At 35.5% G+C, this 18,730-nt stretch overlaps 1 protein-coding gene across 1 annotated transcript; it reads left to right on the top strand.

Annotated features, from left to right (window-relative positions):
• Positions 1-209: 209 nt before the first annotated feature.
• LOC120316276 (glutathione S-transferase omega-1-like) lies at positions 210-16,803 on the top strand. The gene is made up of 6 exons (XM_039361657.1): positions 210-478; positions 2,079-2,187; positions 3,569-3,791; positions 7,543-7,644; positions 14,850-14,956; positions 16,310-16,803. The coding sequence occupies exons 1-6, from the start codon at positions 445-447 to the stop codon at positions 16,461-16,463; spliced, it is 729 nt and encodes a 242-aa protein (XP_039217591.1). The 5' UTR covers positions 210-444; the 3' UTR covers positions 16,464-16,803.
• The last annotated feature ends 1,927 nt before the right edge of the window (positions 16,804-18,730 follow it).

Below are 18,730 nucleotides of genomic sequence, written 5' to 3'. Positions count from 1 at the left end.
ACGTCCTAACACAGACGAAGCGAAAATAAACACTGGTAGACGACTTGGAGGCGAATCTATTGGTCGTATTGTTCTTATACCTTTTAACTCTTGTATTTGACGTTCAAACGAATTTTTACATAGTAGATGGACTTTGTACTCTTGCAAACTGTTCTTAAATGCATAGGCCCTTATTGTTAATCCGCATCTGTTTCTCAGAGATTGCTACGGCGGAAGTATTCATCGCGATAAATGGGATATCAATTCGCTTAGCCCTCCAAGTCATTTGCTTCGTGTCAATCAACTAGCGTTGTAGCTCTTTAGCATCCAGCGGAGGGAGATGGTGCAAAGTAATGAAGAGGGAGGAGCCAAACTGCGTCGAGAGAAGAGAGAAAAAGCGGCGTCTTAGGGAAAATTGCGACGTGCACAGTTGGTTCTGTTTTCTGTCTGGTGGCACGAAGTAAGATGTCTGGGGAATTCGCTAGAAGCTTGGGAAAAGGTGAGAAAGCGCTGTGATCCAAGGAGGAGCGCGTTTATCTAATTCAACTGGGTTAAGGCAACCCTCGTTTCTAGGGCTGTGGGGGTTACACAATCATCAGTTCGGTAAAGGCTTTTCTGTGACCTTCCCTGAGGCGGTGGGTTGTCGGCCTGGCTGATTTTCACGCACGCCGTTTTTCAAGAGCTGGGGGACGACATGCAGTGGAGGCTTTCGGGAGAATATAATGTCGTTAAGGATGTCACCCCTGATCTCTGGTCTTCTGTGGCCAGAGGTAATGAATGGATTTCATTATTACGTTAAAAAATATTACATATTGTACAGCCAAATATGTGTTGAGGGCGTGTACACTTCTAATGTGCCTTTTAGTGGAATGTATGGCTTTGATATGCAGCCTTGCCCCAGTACATTTACTTTATGCATGTTAACAGACATTAAACTTGAGTGCATAAAATTGCTTATAATTTGGCCAATAAGGATTACTCTAACAAAACAATGTTTTATATTCTTGGTATTCATTCCTTGCTATTATGACTCAAATGTAGGTATTTGTATTTATAAAACACATGAAGCTTGGGTAATTTTAATCCTGGTTTGTTGAATTAACTTTATTTGGATTTTTTGCAACAGACTGAACTATACACTAAACATAATGGATAAAAAGCAGAACAACACAGAGCCATAAACACACTACACAAGCTTAACATATTGTATGAAGGGAGGCTGTGAAAGATTGGAGTGAGTAACAATGCGTAGGTGTAGTAAGAAGATAGACCAGTGATGGCAAACCTTTTAGAGCGAGTGCCCAAACTGCAACCCAAAACTCACTTATGCATCATTGAGTGCCGGGTGGGTGTGGCCCATTGACTGGGTGTGGCGTGACTGCAGTGGTAACAGCAGACTGGGTGGGACTAAAAAGTTCAATCAATCAATTCCAACTTTGCAAGATCTTTTTTTCCCCAGAGAAGTTGAAATTGAAAAAAAAAATTTTTTTTGCATACAATGGTGGAGGCCTAAAGCAAAAAGGTTTTATAAAACCCAGCTGAAGGCCCAGGACGTGTGCCCACAGAGAGGGCTCTGAGTGCCGCCTCTGGCACCAGTGCCATAGGTTCGCCACCACTGGGATAGACCATGGTTGTTTTGAGGGTTTTATTTCCTACCTTTTTTTCTTTTTCTATATTATACATCTTAATGCGGTGTTTTCATTGTTGCATTTGGGTGAAGGCTCTGTGGTATCTGAAGCAAAACAACTAGATTCTGTGTAACAGCTTTGTTCCATATACTATCAGCCTTGCTAACAAGACTCATTTTTTCCGCTCTGTATTCAAAATGGACTGTGATTAATATAAGTTTTGATGTCACTTTTGTATAACTTGGCATCTTTGTTACTGCTGTTTTTATCCTTGGGATGGTGACATTGTTTGGTAGATGGCATTCCTCCTTTGGAGAGCAGGGGGCATCAGAATTTCATTTTAATATGTGCTGTTGTGTATACAGGTAAATGACAATAAAGGTTATCTTATTTTTGGGATGGCTTATTGTTTATCTTCAAGATACAATGTAGTTTTTGTTAATTCTGACTGGAGATTTGTATGTGTTTCAGGAGCCTGTGCTCCAGGGCCAGTGCCTGAAGGAATCATCCGTCTCTACAGTATGCGTTATTGCCCTTTCGCACAGAGAACACGACTCGTCCTGAAAGCCAAAGGAATCAAGTATGAGCAAATATCTGTCTCCTATATTCATGAGGGCTTAATGTAAAAATATTGAACTCCTTTTTGGTTGAAAATTAGCAGATAGTTGGTACATATCAGGACTTATAGTAATTGTCTTCAAAGATTGTTACCTTCCTTCTTTTAACATCATAGAACATATTCAATTTCAGATTTGTTCCTTATTCAATAGGGGATTCTGTCCTGAAGGATTTCATCTGAGAACTAGTTTAGAAATATAATAGAGAAATTGATGGATAGCTAAAGGGAAGGGGGTAGTTGTTTTCTTTTAAATTCTTGGTATTTCTGTTGCTCTGATTATGTAATATGTTTTCTTGATCATTTGCAGGATTTCTTGTCTTGTGATGATTGGAGGTCATCTGCTCAGGACTGATTGCCTGTGTAGATTATTGGTCTTAGAATATCATGCAGTATTTAAGGCATAAACCTTTTGGATTTCAAAGAAACTTGAAGGAATGTGGCATTTAGTTATTTAATAGTGTCCCTCAGTCTTTTTAAATGTGCCTATGGTTAATTTTATTATAATGGTAAGCTGTTTTTTGTATGAACAGCCATAGGACATGCTTTAAATATATTAAAAAAACACCTGTCCTCCATGTCATACAGTTAAGGTAAAATCAGGATTCTAGAGATGAACTTAACTTCTGATGCGATCATAAATAGACTGTCCATGCAGATTTCTTGGCAACCATGTGAAAGTGATTGGCCTTTGCTCTTCCAGATGCTGTGTTTGTTTTTTTCATTTTTATTAGGATAGATGATTTCCTATCCTAATAATAATGACGACTACTCTTATTGAGCTTCTGAGATCATCTAGGTACTACAAAGAGATGAAACTTGTTTAACCATTAAATATGTGATGATTATACTTTAGGAAAAGGTTAGCACAAAGTAATCCAAGTAAAAGTTACACTCTTAGCCATGCCATGCAATCCAATCTTGTTCCAAAACATTTGAAAGAAGGGAAGGAACAAGGTGTCAGGCTGAAAATGCAAGCCACAGACACTAACTTCTTTGGTTGTCCTGTTTGAATGTGGTGGAGACAACGTTATATAGAGACACACAAATGGATCCCTAAAATCAGAATCTAAAGTATTCTCTTCAGTTTCCAAGAGTTAATATCATGTTGTATTTTTCAAATAGCATATAGCAGTAATTACTAGTCGTATCTTTCATTTTTATTTATTTCTATCCCATCTTTAATATTTTACAAATAACTGAAGGTTGTGAACATATCCAGTATACCTTCCTCCTCTTACTTTCCCCATTACAACAACTTTGAACAACCTCATTTTTCTATAGCCTATCTTAGTAACGTATTCCTGGAAGAATTAACCTGGTGGTTTCATCTCATTCTACTTAGCCATGAAATTGTTAATATCAATTTGAAAAACAAACCAGAGTGGTTTTTTGAGAAGAGCCCATTTGGATTGGTACCTGTGCTAGAAACAAGCAAGGGTCAGCTGATCTATGAATCTCCAATCACTTGTGAATATTTGGATGAAGCTTATCCAGAAAAGAAATTGTACCCTGCGGATCCTTATGAAAAAGCTTATCAGAAAATGCTCCTGGAATACTTCTCCAAGGTATTACTGAAGCGTAGCAAGAAATTGATTTTAGTGTGGAAGATTACAATAAAACTGATAAATTTCTATTTTGATATTGCATTGATAAATCTTGAGAATCTCAAAGGTACTTTTTCAAAAACAGCTGGACTATGTTATTTTCTTTGAGGAAGATATTTCACTTCTCATCCAGAAAGCTGCTTCAGTTCTGGCTGGATGGTTGGGGGGGGGGGGCGGGGGGGGAGGATAGAAGGATTATATTCCTTTGCAGTCATTTGGACATTATCACTTTCTCTGACAGCCGTTGAGACCACATGAGGGTTTATCCTATGCCCTCAGGGTCAACTGAAGCAGAATGCAGTTGGGTGTAATCTTGAAACTGCTGAAAGGACTGTGTTGTAAACAAGAGATAGGTGGTATTGTATTCCTCCCCCTCTGTTAAGAGAAGCGGTAAATTAATTGATCAATTAATTCAGAACTAAAGAAGCTTCTTGGATGAGAAGCGAAACGCCTTCCTCAAAGAAAATAGTATAGTCCCAGTTGCCTTTTATAAAAAAAACATGTTTGAGACAGCATGATATGGATGACTGACAATCTCCATAAACATTCTTGAGAATGTGGCTTTCTTTTTCCTTGATGCTTAAAATGTGTTTGAATAGGCAAAGTGAATTCTGCAAAAAAATAAATTCCTTCATTGAAGGAAAGATAATGAACCATCTTATGATAACTGGGCAATGTAATCTCATGCTAGGTGGTAGTCTAGGGTTTAAATTATGAGTGACTCAATGCTTCAGAAACTAGCTACTTCTGCTATAATATACTTTCTGTGCTATTTTGCAGAAATAAAGCCTCAGATATGGTATGCCTAGCAATTGTTGGAAATGTAGACAAAAGCCAGGCACATACTATCATCTTTGGTGGACATGCCCTAAAGCCAAAAGATTTTGGTCAAGAATACATATATGGTTAGAGAAAATGATAAAACAACATGTAGATTTTAAACCAGAATTATTTTTGTTAGGTATAATTGTAGGAAATTATGAGAAAGAATGTGTATGTTTAATGTTACATGTACTAACTGCAGCGAGAATTGTATTTGCTCAACATTGGAAAGATGAAGAATTACCAGTGCAGGAAGAGATAATTGGGAAATTTTTGGACTGTGCAGAATTGGACAGACTTACACTGAAAATGAAAGAGAAAGAAGATTCAGAATACTTTAGAACATGAGATACATTTTATCAATGGTTAGAAAAACGAGGTAGAAAGAAAGGAGTTTAACATGTACTAGTAAGTTAAATATTGGAGCCCAGACAATATGTAGCTGATAAAATATTAAGGATTTGTGATTATAAAAAAATCAATAAAGTATTGTTAAAAAAAAAGAAACTAGCTACTTCTGCTATAATATACTTTCTGTGCTATTTTGAAGAAATAAAGACTCAGATAATGGTAATTTGATTAGAAACGTTATTACCAATATGTGAGGTAAAGTTGAGTAAATAGTTCAAAGAATTTATAGTGATTATGGAAGATTTCTGACTTCTAGGTGAGGAATCAAAGTAGGATTTAATTAGCAAACTATACTCTTTGAACCAGACTCAGAGCAGCCTCAGTTTGAGTTGTATGCTAAAGAGCAAAGATTTTGTTAGTTTAGGGCTTAGTGTTTTACTCCCCCCCCCAAATATTAATTATTCCATATCTGTGTTGAAACTGTAGGTGTGAGGTACAAAAAGTCAACTTGATGTATATTACTCATGACTCTGCACAGCAATATTCTCTGCTAAGGGCTAGCACATGCTTGGCGTTAGATAAGGGTCAAAGAAATTCAAGAGAGGTTGAACTTACTTTGCTTGTGGCTACATGGGGATTCTAGGCTGATTCCTTTACTAATTCTGCCCCCAAATTTGGCCAGAATTCTGCAGCTAGCATTCTGGGAGCTGAAGTCTTCACATTTTACTGAGGTTGAGAAACACAGTCTTTTGTTTATTTACTAAAGTGTATAAAGAACATTCTTCAAAGTTTTGGGATCACTGAATGAAAATTAGTTTGGTTAATGAAAACTCTTTTGGGAAGATAACTATTATTCTGTGAAGTGTAGGCAATATGAAGAGTTTCAATCTGACCAAAGGAATAAATAGGTAGTTTAGAGACAAACCCTTACTATCATTTATATCTCCTATGAGATAAATGAAAGGAACATTGTTTTTTCAATTTTTCCTAAATTCTGAATGCTGCAAAAAGACAGCAAAACTATGATTTTGGGACTATCTATAGGAGCTGTTGTTAAGTATATATAGGTAGTCGTTGATGTGTGTCGTGCCCACAGTAAATATCTAGTCCTTGTTCAGTGACATTTCAACATTATAGAGATGTTGAGTAATCGATAGTTATAATTCTTTTTATTGTTATTATTATACTTTATTGATTTTTTTACAATAACAAGTGCTTAGCAAACAGTATGTTGTTGGGTTCATATATTTAAAAACAATCAATAATAATTAATTTCTATAATTAATCAATATGTTAGTCAATGATATATTTCCATGATCTTCTTTTGTTTGCATTAAACAAATATAATTCTTAATAATTTCAGTACATACAAGATTGAGTATAAACATTTTTCTAGTATTTGTACAACTAACAATAAGATCAACATATAACATCTTTTTTAATCAGCTTATATTTCAATTGTATTTATGAAAGTCATCTTATTAAATCATTATATGACCTGTTTTCAAGATTCTTATTTAAGCTTATTTCCTCACTGTATTCAAACCACTCTTATCAGTCATAATTTTGTCAACATTAATTACCTTTGAATTGCTCAACTGCTCTCACCTACAGCATTTGTGGCGACCCACACTCAAATGATCACTTTGCAATTTTCTCTGCTGGTTCCTAGAAGCAAAGTCAATAGGGAAGCCAGCAGGAAAGGTCACAAGTTGCTTGGGAAAGTCTCCTCCATCTGTGCATTCTCCCTGACCCTTGAACTCACACCCAATCTCTCCAGCTACTTCATACCCTTGGGCATCTGCCACCACCCCATGCCCTGCCACATTTGGATTGTGTCTTCTTCACCACTCATGTAGCACTCCACTCCATTTCTATAGTTGCAAATCCTCTTCTGTCTGGCTGCAGCCAGCCTGGGTCCTACTGTGCTCTCATGGTACTTCCTCCTCCATTCACACGCCCTTGCGCACCCTCTTCCACCATGCCTATCTGCCACTTGTGACCTCTTGTGCATCCCTTCCCATCCAGCAAGAGTCACCCAAGCCCACTGCTCATCGCATGCCTTCCCTCCACTTGTGCACTCTCGAGTATCATCTCCCACCAAGTAGCAACTACTCCAAGCCCTGATTCACTTGGCTATGCTTTCCTGGCCTGCTTCCTCTGCCATCTGGCAGCAGTCACTTGCCTGCCTGTCAGCCTGCTTGCAAGCTACCTGGTATTTCCCAGCTTTCCTGCTGAACCTGGTTGTTGGAAGACAGCACTGGTGAAGAGGTGTTTGCCTATCAATCCACAGTTCTTGTTTAACAGCAGTGATTGCTAATGTTAACGCTAAGCAATGTGACACTTTGTCACATTGCTTAGCAATGGAAATTCTGGTCCTAATTGCTGTTGTAACACATATGGCCTCCATTTTTATTTATAAGGACAATTTATTCTTTGTTGATGATATTGTCTCTATATTCCTATAATATTTTGTTTCTTGAATGAAAATCCTATATTTTGGGTCACCTTGGTAATGTATCATTTCTGATTTACTTAGCTACCTCCAATAGGCTACAAATATACTCTGGCTATCAGGAATGGTGAAGATGCATCAGCACCAAAGAGTGAATACCAAGAGAAGCTTCTTAAGCTTGAAGAGGTAAATGGTTCATGACCGTAATTCTTTAAAAGAAAGCAATGAAATGTCATAATGAATTATAGCTGCCTTCCAGATTAGAATCTTGTTAAATGTGGTGGCTTGGAGATTTATATTGTAGGCGGAATAGTTTTGGAGGACATGAGATTTGGAAAAGAATGAAGTACAGAATTCCCTGCATTCCTTGAATGCTGAGTGGTATATTGTATATGCTAAGTGAACTATTCTATTCTGTTCCCATCAGTTGTAGCCATTTTAAAGGCAAAGTTGTTTTTTATTGTATCTGTTCCTAATAGGATCTTGTTTAGGAGTACACTGAACTGTCAGATCTAGTTTAAATAACTTTTCAATTTATATGAAGTTGTGTGAATCTGTCCCTAGGGGGAGTCATTCTCATTCATTACTTGAGTAGATGTGGCTTTGTCTGAGATTATTACTCTTTTTACCGGAAAGTTGCATGGCACAAGCCTTAACAACTGTGTGTCCTTTATTCTTTTTGCATCTTTTAAAAATTATCAACATAAAAAATTATGTTTATTTTAAGAGAAGGGAGGACCAGATCAGCACGAACTCAACAGGTGTGCATGTTTTTACCAATTCTTCCACAGAAAGGGAGGAGAGGGGCTTATAGATTCAGGAGGATGTAGAGCGGAAAGAACACTGAAAAGAATCCACAGAGCAGCAGCACTAGGAATCAGGCTGCAGCTGTCTTTCTATCATTGTCCCAACCATCAATAAGATAGACATTCTCTTCCTGAAATCCCAGGAAATTCATACACAGCTTCTCCAGATATGTAAAGTTCATGTCACCCTCCATGATTTACTGATTCTCTTGTCATTCTTTTTAGTACTCCTAACAGTTTCTTATTTTGGACATTCCTATTAACATTCTTTCTGGTATTCCTAACTTTAGCTAGAAAAGTTGGCAAATGAACGGTATTCTGTATGAGAGGTGATCTGCATATATTTCATCAAGATAAAGTGGTGTGAAGATCAGACCTTTGTTTTAGATCCAAGATGGATTTGCAATTCTATTGAGTGCAAAAGACTATATCCCCTCATTTCTATCCAGTCCCTTCTTACAAAACAGACCTGGTATATGTTACATGTGCACACGGTATTAAGAAAATACTTCAAGTATACCCTAGACAAGTAATTGACTATACCCTAGATCAGGGGTTCTCAACCTTGGCAACTTTAAGACTTGTGGACTTCAACTCCCAGAATTCCTCAGCCAGCAAATTCTGGGAGTTGAAGTCCACAAGTCTTAAAGTTGCCAAGGTTGAGAACCCCTGCCCTAGATGATAGATACCTAGAGAGATGTGAATTTACACCATCCACTATCGGCATGTAATTAGGGAAGGCATTGCTCTGGCATACTCAGCCAGCAAGAAACCTCCCTTTTCATCACACTCCATCTAATTAGAGGTTCAGCTATAACAGAGGTGTCAAACTGCCGGCCCAAGGGCTGGTTTAGTTTGACACCCATGAGCTCCAATAACAGTTCTAACAGCAGGGCTCCCAATAACAGGGAAGTGACTTGTTGGTACCACCTATATTATTAATACTGTATAGGATAACCAAGTTTATCTAGCATTTGGTTCCATGTTGATACAGTGAATCTCTTAATCTCTATTCTTTTTTTTTATTGTAAATATTTATTAAGTTTTTAAAATTTTACAAAAACAAAACAACCCATCCCCAAACCTCCCCAACCCTCCCATTCCCTCCCCCAACCTTCCCAGAGCTGAACATAGGCTTAATTAAAATTTCTTCAAATAATCCAAAAAAAATATAAACCATGAATAAATCTAAATACTGAATACATTAATTAACAAACTATAAGATAATTAACAATAATAAACATAAACACCAGAAAAATAATACTTAAGAAAAAAGAAGACTAAAGAAAAAGAAAAAAGAGAATATAAAAGAAAATATATATATAAAAAAGAAAAAGAATAAAATCTATAAAATATTTTAAATTTTAAATATAAGTTATTGAAAAACTAAATAGTATTTTTTAATATCCATCTTATATTGTATAAAATCTATCCATTTTTTCCATACGGCAAAATACTTCTCCTGCGATTGATCCTTCAAGAAAGCCGAAATCTTTGCCATTTCCGCCAAATAAGAAACTTTAAAAAACCACTCTTGCAAAGTAGGCAAAGATTCCTTCTTCCAACATTGCCCTACTAACAGCCTTGCGGCTGTAATTAAATTCAACATCAATGTAATCTCTTTAGTATCACAATCAATAACAATACCTAATAAAAACAATTGTGGGGTAAATTTTACCCTCCTTCTAAAAATTCTTTGAATATTCCACCATATCTTAATCCAAAAGGCTTTTATATTTTTACACGACCACCAAATATGATAATAAGTAGCATCCAAACAACCACATCTTCAACATTTAGGCTGTAAGTCAGGATACATACGAGACATTTTTTGTGGATCAAGGTGCCATCTGTAAAACATTTTATAAAAATTCTCCCTTAAATTCTGGGCTTGTGTAAATTTAACATTCCTCACCCAAATAATTTCCCAAGTACCTAGTAAAACTGGTTCGCCAAAATTTTGTGCCCATTTAATCATACAGTCTTTAATTAATTCTGCCTCCGAATCCAATTCTACTAGCACCCCATAAATTCTCTTGATATGAGTTCGTCTTTGGTCTTTTACTTGTTTAAGAAAATTTTCATTTTCTCTAAGTAAACCCACATTACAATCCAACTTCCATCTATCTACTATTTGTCTATACTGAAACCATGAATATTTAATATTTTCTTGTGCTAGATTTTCCAAAGATTTTAACTGCCAGTTTTTACCATCCCATCTAAGTAGTTGTGAATAAGAAACACCATCCATCTTAACTCCTCTCCTTATCCCCTCTATCGCATGCCCAGGTATAGCCCATAATGGAATTTTAAAATCGCTTCTATAATATTTCCTCCAAACCCGAAATAAAGAAATCCTTATAATATGAGATTTAAAAACCCTATCAACTTTTTTATTAAAAATTAAATAGGCATGCCATCCAAAAAGTAAATCCCAACCCTCCAAGAGGAGTATTTCTACGTTTGTTAAATTAACCTAATCACTAATTAATGTTAAAACCACCGCATCATAGTACAGTTTCAAATTCGGTACCTTGAGTCCACCTCTCTCATGAATGTCTTGTATTATTTTAAGCTTTACTCTTGGTTTTTTCCCCGCCCAAATAAATTTATTGATACCTTTCTGCCATTCATTTAAATTAACCACATTCTTTAAGATAGGTATCATTTGAAATAAAAAAAGGAACTTTGGCAGAACATTCATTTTAATCACCGCAATTCTTCCCAAAAGAGATAGTTGCAATTTCTCCCAGTTTTTCAAATCTCTTTGTATCCTGACCCATAACCTTTCGTAATTATTTTTGTACAATTTTACATTAGAAACAGATAAAATAACCCCCAAATATTTTACCTTATCAACAACCTCAGAATCTGTCAACTTAACCAAAGTCTGCTTATCCAAATTTGTCATGTTTTTGGGTAATATTTCAGTCTTATTATTAATTTTAAAACCCGAAATCCGTCCATATTGGTGTATCAATTGTAATAACTCTACTACGGAATAAGTAGGTTGGGACAAGGTAACCACCAAGTCATCTGCAAAAGCTCTTAATTTATATTCTTTTTTATTAACTTCTATTCCTTTTATTTCCTGTGATTCTCGAATTTTAATCAACAATATTTCCAAAGTTAAAACAAACAGCAGTGGTGACAATGGACATCCCTGTCTAGTCCCCTTTTCTATTGTAAAAACCTCTGATAAACCCCCATTAACAATAAGTTGTGCCGTTTGTTTTTGATAAATAACACCCAAAGCTTGTAAAATCTTTTCTCCAAAGTTCATTTTCTCAATTAATCTTAACATAAATTGCCAATTCAATTGGTCAAAAGCTTTCTCAGCATCTAAAAATATCAATCCTGCAGGAACTTGATTATTCTTGTCTAAATATTCTAATAAATTAATAATCTGTCTGACATTATTCTTCATGTACCTTCCAGTTATAAAACCCGTTTGATCCTTATGTATAACCTGATGCAAAACCCTCATAAGCCTATTAGCCAAGATTTTTGTAAAAATCTTATAATCTACATTTAGAAGAGATATAGGTCTATAATTCTTTGGTAAGGTAAGATCTTGATCTTTTTTTGGGATTAAAGATATAAAAGCTCTACTCCATGACGGGGGAATCTCTAAACCCTGTAGTATATTATTAAAAAGCTCTCTTAAAGGTTGAATCATCTCTTGTACCAAAGTTTTATAATAAATAGATGTCAGACCATCCGTGCCCGGTGCTTTGCTTAATTTTAATTCTTTAATCACTATCTCAATTTCCTCACTAGTAACTAAACCATTAATTTCTTGTTTCTGATCTTCTGTTAATTTAGGGAAGTTGGCTTCATTTAAATAATTATCTATATCTAAAGCCTGTATTTTAGTACTCTTATATAATTTTTGATAATAATCTAAAAAAGATTTCTTAATCAAGTCCTTATGATATACCAATTTACCATTATAATTTATTTTATCTATAATTCTCTGTCTCTGTTTCTTTCTTAATTGATAAGCCAACCATCTCCCTGGTTTATTAGCATTGCAAAATGTATTTTGTTTCATATACAGTAAGTTAGTTGCAGTTTGATCAGCCATCAACATATTAAATTGTGTTTTAAGCAATTTTATAGATTCTTTAAACTTTTCATCTGTGGGATTTGAGATCAAAATTTTTTCTTTTAATTTAATCTCATCTTCCAATTCCTTACGTTTCTGAATCTGCTTTTGTCTATGAACATTATTCATTTGTATCAAAATCCCACGCATGAAGGCTTTACCTGCATCCCATACCATTGACATTGAAGTTCCCTTATACATATTTAAAGCAAAATAATCCTTTAAGTCAGTGGTTCTCAACCTTTCTAATGCCGTGACCCCATAATACAGTTTCCCATGTTGTGGTGACCCCCAACCACTTATACATCACCGGATGCCAGGGGCATGGCCAAAGAAAAGGGGAAAAAAATGGCGGACAGCCTTGTTTGGTGACCCCCGTGAAATGGTCGTTCGACCCCAAATGGGGTCCCGACCCACAGGTTGAGAACCACTGCTTTAAGTGCTCCTTTAATTTTTGAACATTCTTTTCTTGTCTAAATAAATTTTCATTCATCCTCCACGATCTCCTCTCCTCTCTTTCATCAGCCAACTCCATCCAAACTGGACTATGATCCGTTAATGTCCTAGGAAAATTTTTAACATTCTTTACCCTGAAATATAAATCAGTTGTAATAAAAAAAAATCAGTTCTTGAAAAAGATTGATGTCTATCTGAAAAGAAAGTAAAGTCTCACTCCTCCTGATTGCGTTCACGCCAGTAGTCTCGTAGCTCCCAGTCCTCTTTCAAATCAAAAAAAGCTTTAGGTAATTTAGCCTGTTTAAAAGAAATAGAAGATCCTTTTTTGTCTCTTTGTGTATCTAACACACCATTCCAGTCACCCATTAATATCACAGATCTATAGTCCAGCAAAATTAATTTCTGATGTAACAGTCTATAAAATTGTTCCTGTTGTTGGTTTGGTGCGTACAATCCCACTATAAGTATTTTCTTACCATATAAGCCAACTTCAATCATAACATATCTCCCTTGAAGATCAGATTCTACCAAACCAATTCTTGTTAGGAATTGGATAGTCCCTTTCCTGAAAGCTCTCTTTTTAATGACTGGAATGGTTGTTGAGTCTACCATAAAGTATTTTTCTAGTCATTAAAAGATGAAACTGATAATGTCACCTTCTCAAAAGGAGGCTAAATAAAAGATTTCAAGCAATCAAAGGTCTTGTTACTAATAAGTGTGTATCTGTTAGGATACTAATGAGTTATGCAGGAAAAAAGGAGTTGAACCACATTCAGCTGACTCTGCATGCGGCTGGTGGGAGACGTTTTCTCCATAGGACAGGAAGAAATTTTAAACTTATACTTTTTCATTAGAATAGTTGAAGATAACCCCTTCCATCTTTCAGTGCCTAGAATAATACTTCAGAATAAGCCAAATTGCCATTTTGATACCATACAAACCATGGTTAAAATACATTTAACCATGTGATGTGCAGATCAAATTTCTGAAGAGAGGCAAATAAGAAAGAAATTCATCTCTCTTTGTAGGAAAATGCACATTTCTGAAGCTGTTGCTTGTGCTAGCTCTCTTTATTAATCAGTGCCTTCATTTTTGTCCCTATCCTTTCCTGTTAACAAAATAGTACAAGTAAGAATTAAGCCTTACTGGTGCATTAACACATATTCTTAAAAACTCTAACATTTAAATCATTTTAAAGGAGATGGACTATTCCTGCTAACAGACTTGCGCATGGAGAAATACACTCTCATTAGTAGAAATACACTTGTATATAAAACATTTTGTTTCAAGCCAGTCTGAGTGCAAGACTTGAAAAAATTTCTTGGAACTCATTTTGAAAAATGAATTATTTCAGGCATTCAGGAAGCTTTGGAAATTTGTTGAGCTTGAATCAAAACTGATCTGAACTCAAAACACTTCCAAGATCCTTGAATTGATCAGAGCTTGAGTTTTATGAAGATCCATATTTGAAACTGTTTACAGTGAAAATATCTTTGTACTCCTAATATAAGATTGTTTCAGGCAGTTGTTTCTGCTTTTGGATAAGACAGATCCTAAATAATACAGACAAACAATTTTTACTGTCCATCTTCTGTTTCACTCCCCCTCACTTTGATAATTACTTCTATTTTAAGCACTTTTAAGATTTTTCCCCCCTCATACTTTTCTTCTTTAAAATCTGATTTTACAGTATTCTTATTGTAACATTCCCATATGTTTTAGTTTTAACTCTATAGCTTATTTTCATATAATAGATTTTGAATTTTGGGAAATAAAAAGTGTTGGCACTAACACCTCTATGTCTATTGTGCATTTCTTAAAATTTGGATTTAATGTTTCCTTTACCAACCAGTGTAACACAATTGAGAAGCATAGAAATAATTTAATTAAATACATCAAATTATAGATGATGCAGAATAAGAATTGCAGTGAACCATCTTTACCATTTTTATCATCTTTCTGTAAATATGGGGATAGGCCTTGCATTTTATTTAGAAATGTCACATCTTCCTATATCTTAGATGCTTGCAAACCACAAAACTAAGTTCTTTGGTGGAGATTCAGTATCCATGATTGATTATCTAATCTGGCCATGGTTTGAACGGATGGAGGCCTCCCAGTTAATTGAGTAAGTGCTTTGAATCTTTTACAGTTTTTGCTCTTAAATCCTGTGCATGGTTACTTTTGTAGATTACTGCAAGAAAAGCTATATTAGCCCCATGGTGTTTTATTTCTAATTTACATGGAAGTGATGTCATTAGGAGGCAAAAGAGAATAGGAGAATCATCTTTTTTCTGTTTTGAATATGTCCATTAATCTTCTAACTTTGCTGCATAAGGCAAGTAGATGAAATATATTTTTCTGAAGCAGAATTTATTAGCAATTCAGTTTTGTTCACTTTAGACTATCATTATTTTTCTTCTCATGACTGATGCCCATGTCCATACTTCGAATTGGGTGTGATGTCTCTTGACATTCTGTTTTTCTAAGTTAGCAAATTAGAAATTAATAATTTTGGATCAAACAAGAAAATTAAGAGTCTACGGAGATTCTCAGTGATCCAGAACAGTCCTCTGTCAACAGAGGGGGACGAATAAGACATCACCTATCTTCTGTCTACAATGCAGTCCTTTCAATAGATCCAAAAAGATGCCAGAACCATTTGCAGTCTGATTCAAGTGACCCGTGAGAGCACAGATGGTGGCCTCAATGACTCTCAGATGCTAACAACCAGATAACTGCAAAGAAATCCTTCTATTCCTCCCTCCCCCCCCACCTATCAGTATCTATCCTTCATTCCCCCCCCCCCACTATCCAGTCACAACTGATGAAGCTTTTTGGATGAGAAGTGAAACATTTTCTTCTTCCTCAAGGAAAAAAAACTGTCCAGTTAACTTTTGAAAAAGCACCTTTGACACAAGAACATTGAGACAGTTTCAAATGATAGTCCTCTATTCCTCTTAACTCACAGGTGGAAGTAGAAAGCTTGGGCTGAATTCTTTTAACACTATATTTACTTTCTATAATTGCTAATTGTCAGCAATACCTTTTTAGATAGTACTTTGAACGTTTCTGAAGCCAATCATAAATGCTGGAAAACCCTTATAATTTGAACTGATAGAATTTGAAATAATGAAATCATGCATTTGATCTAAACTACAGGTATCTGGCTATATCTGTAGCAATTTCCCTTAAGGAGGTCAAGCACAACCCAAATTATGAACCATATATCTTTCTACGTACACTTAGGAATGTAAAAGAGTGTCTTGAGCCATCTAATTTAATACATTCTCCATACTGGTTAATGATGGCAGGGCTTCAGATAATGTTCTTTTCCAGTTTTACTTGGATATTGAACCTGGATCCTTTCTATACTATTGACCTATATATGCCACTTAACACTATCTTAATGGCAACACAACCAAAGATAATTGCCTCAAAGTTTCATTGTTACCTCAAATCTTTTTCTGTTCTTTTCCAGATGTTTGGACCATACTCCAGGATTAAAATGCTGGATTGATATGATGAAGCTAGATCCAGCTGTTAAGGCTACAATAACTGATCCTCAAATCTTCAAGGGTTATCTTGAACTATATTTCAATAATAGTCCTGAGGCCTGTGATTATGGCCTTTGAAAACTATGGGAAGCTTTTTCAGTGGATGACAAGGGATATTGATAGCTATTGCTCCAGCATGTCATCTGATATCAGTTTTGTTGTGCTCTGTGTTGTGTTATTCAATGAATATATAATTGGACTGAAATAGTAATTATTTGCAATTTGTTTCCCTTTCGAAAGGAAAATGGCCAACATTCATCAGGAAGAAAACCTTTTTTTACCCTTATCTTTCTACCAATTAACTGACAATGTTGATTTTTTTTGCCTTGTTTATCGGTTTAGGAGAGACATCAATTTGACTTTGTTTCTGTCTTTGACTTTTTTATTGTCTTTCAGGAATAAAAACACTTCAAATGCAGAGGTTTCCTTTTATTTGCAGCAGCAAGTTAAGATATATAGGAGGGTATGGGATCATATATTTTATTACCAAGCTATAGCCATTCCAATTTGTATTCTCATAGGGAAATGGATAGTAAATTGGAGCAGATTGGCATGCATAGAAAACTATTGTTCCTAGAGCAATGGGTTTTTGGTCTGGGAAGTTACTTTGGTTTTTTGTACTGTCTTTCAGCATGGCAGAGAGAATGAGCCATGACTATTTTTGTGAGCATCTAAAAATGTAATTCTCACACTGTTGCTAAGACTGACTATAGGTATTCCTCACTTAAAACAAGCTACAACACACTGAAAAAAGTGACTGGTTTTTGCCCTTACACTTGTCACAACATTGTCACAGTCATGTGATCATGATTTGAATCCTTGGCAACTGTTGTGCATTTATGATGGGAACAATATCCTCAATTGCCATTTGTGATCTTCCCAGATACTTTCAGCAAGCAATATCAATATATTAGTCTAATATATTTAGATGAAATCAGATTGGGGAAGGCAACTATATAGGAAGGATTTTGTTTTGTTCACTGGCACTTAAATTGAGATCAGTATGATAAATGCACACTTCTGATTTTCATTTACTAGTATTTATCTCAGGACATGACCTTCCATCTCAGGCTTGAACTTAACTTTGTCAGTCTCAACCATAAATTTATTGTTCCATATTTAAGTCTTTGCTTTAAATCAAAGTAAAATTGGAGTGTTAGATAGTGACTCTCTGGTTCAGGTGTTAGGGTTGGCTAATCACACTTGGCCGAATAAAGCATTCAGTTCAATTCTAATTGAGAATAGTATTCTCTTCTAACCCAGGCTCCTGTTTGCTTCAGAAAATTTTGCATTGGCGTGAACTGTGATTCGTATTGCCTTGCCTGGTGCTGGTCTGTAGCAGCATGAGTATCCTCCAAGTAATAATGCTTGAAAAGCAGGTTAACCTAGATAGGCACAGTTGCATCAAACATGAATCCCCACATAAACGAGATGTGCATCTATATGGTACAAAGTTGCACATATCTTTCTGCAAATTTGAATGGATGCTTAAAGCACAGTTAACAGGTTCAAAATAACAAAACTATGAGTAGGTCAGACATTGGTTACTGGTATGTTTCTAGGTGCAATTCAAAGTACTGGTTGTCACCTTTGAAACCCTAAGTGGCTTGAAACTGGGTTACCTGCCGGATTGCCTTTCTCCAAAAGTCTCTACCCACCCAATTCAGTTTAGTAGGTTGGGCACATTTGAGGGTTTGTTGTGGTATCTTAACTGTTCCTAGCATTTTTTATTTTACTTATTTGTATTGTGTCTTTATTATTTTTACAAATATATGCAGATGTTCCTGTACACAATGCCAGTTATATGTACAATATATTAAACTATAACCTGCTAAAGAGTTATTGAGATGGGTGGCTATTGACATTGAACAAATTAAATAAACCAATAACAATAAAAATACATACAATAGTGACAATTACCAATATTAGCACTAATCCTCGGTCATAAATAGAGGTACAGAATTAGGCAATCTGGGAAGATTTCTAGTGAGTTTTCTAGAGCATTTTTTTGTAGTAAGTTTTTTTCCAACCTGTAATTTAAACTTTTGCAGGCCTGCTGGATACCTGTTTGGGAAAAACCTGCTCATACTTTGATCTGTACAATCTACATATTTTGTTAATATTTTCTAAAACTGGGATTTAAAACTGGTTGCAAGTTTAAATTGTTAAAAGTGTTAAATTTTAGTTGCTATTAGTGGGAGTAGGGCGAACATATTTTTGATGAGAACTTATTTCAAAACTCAATGTGGCAATAATGTGCAATACTGTAAAAATTCACTGATCTGCAATATAGAACCAAGGTTGAATTCCTGTGCAAACCAGAATAAGAGAAAAACATTTCAAAA

The sequence above is a fragment of the Crotalus tigris genome, unplaced genomic scaffold (genome assembly GCF_016545835.1).
Source record: "Crotalus tigris isolate CLP2741 ecotype Arizona unplaced genomic scaffold, ASM1654583v1 scf7180000019328.220996217465:2438092, whole genome shotgun sequence".
In the NCBI taxonomy this organism is placed as follows: Eukaryota; Metazoa; Chordata; class Lepidosauria; order Squamata; family Viperidae; genus Crotalus; species Crotalus tigris.
This window is presented reverse-complemented; position numbering and strand designations above follow the sequence as displayed.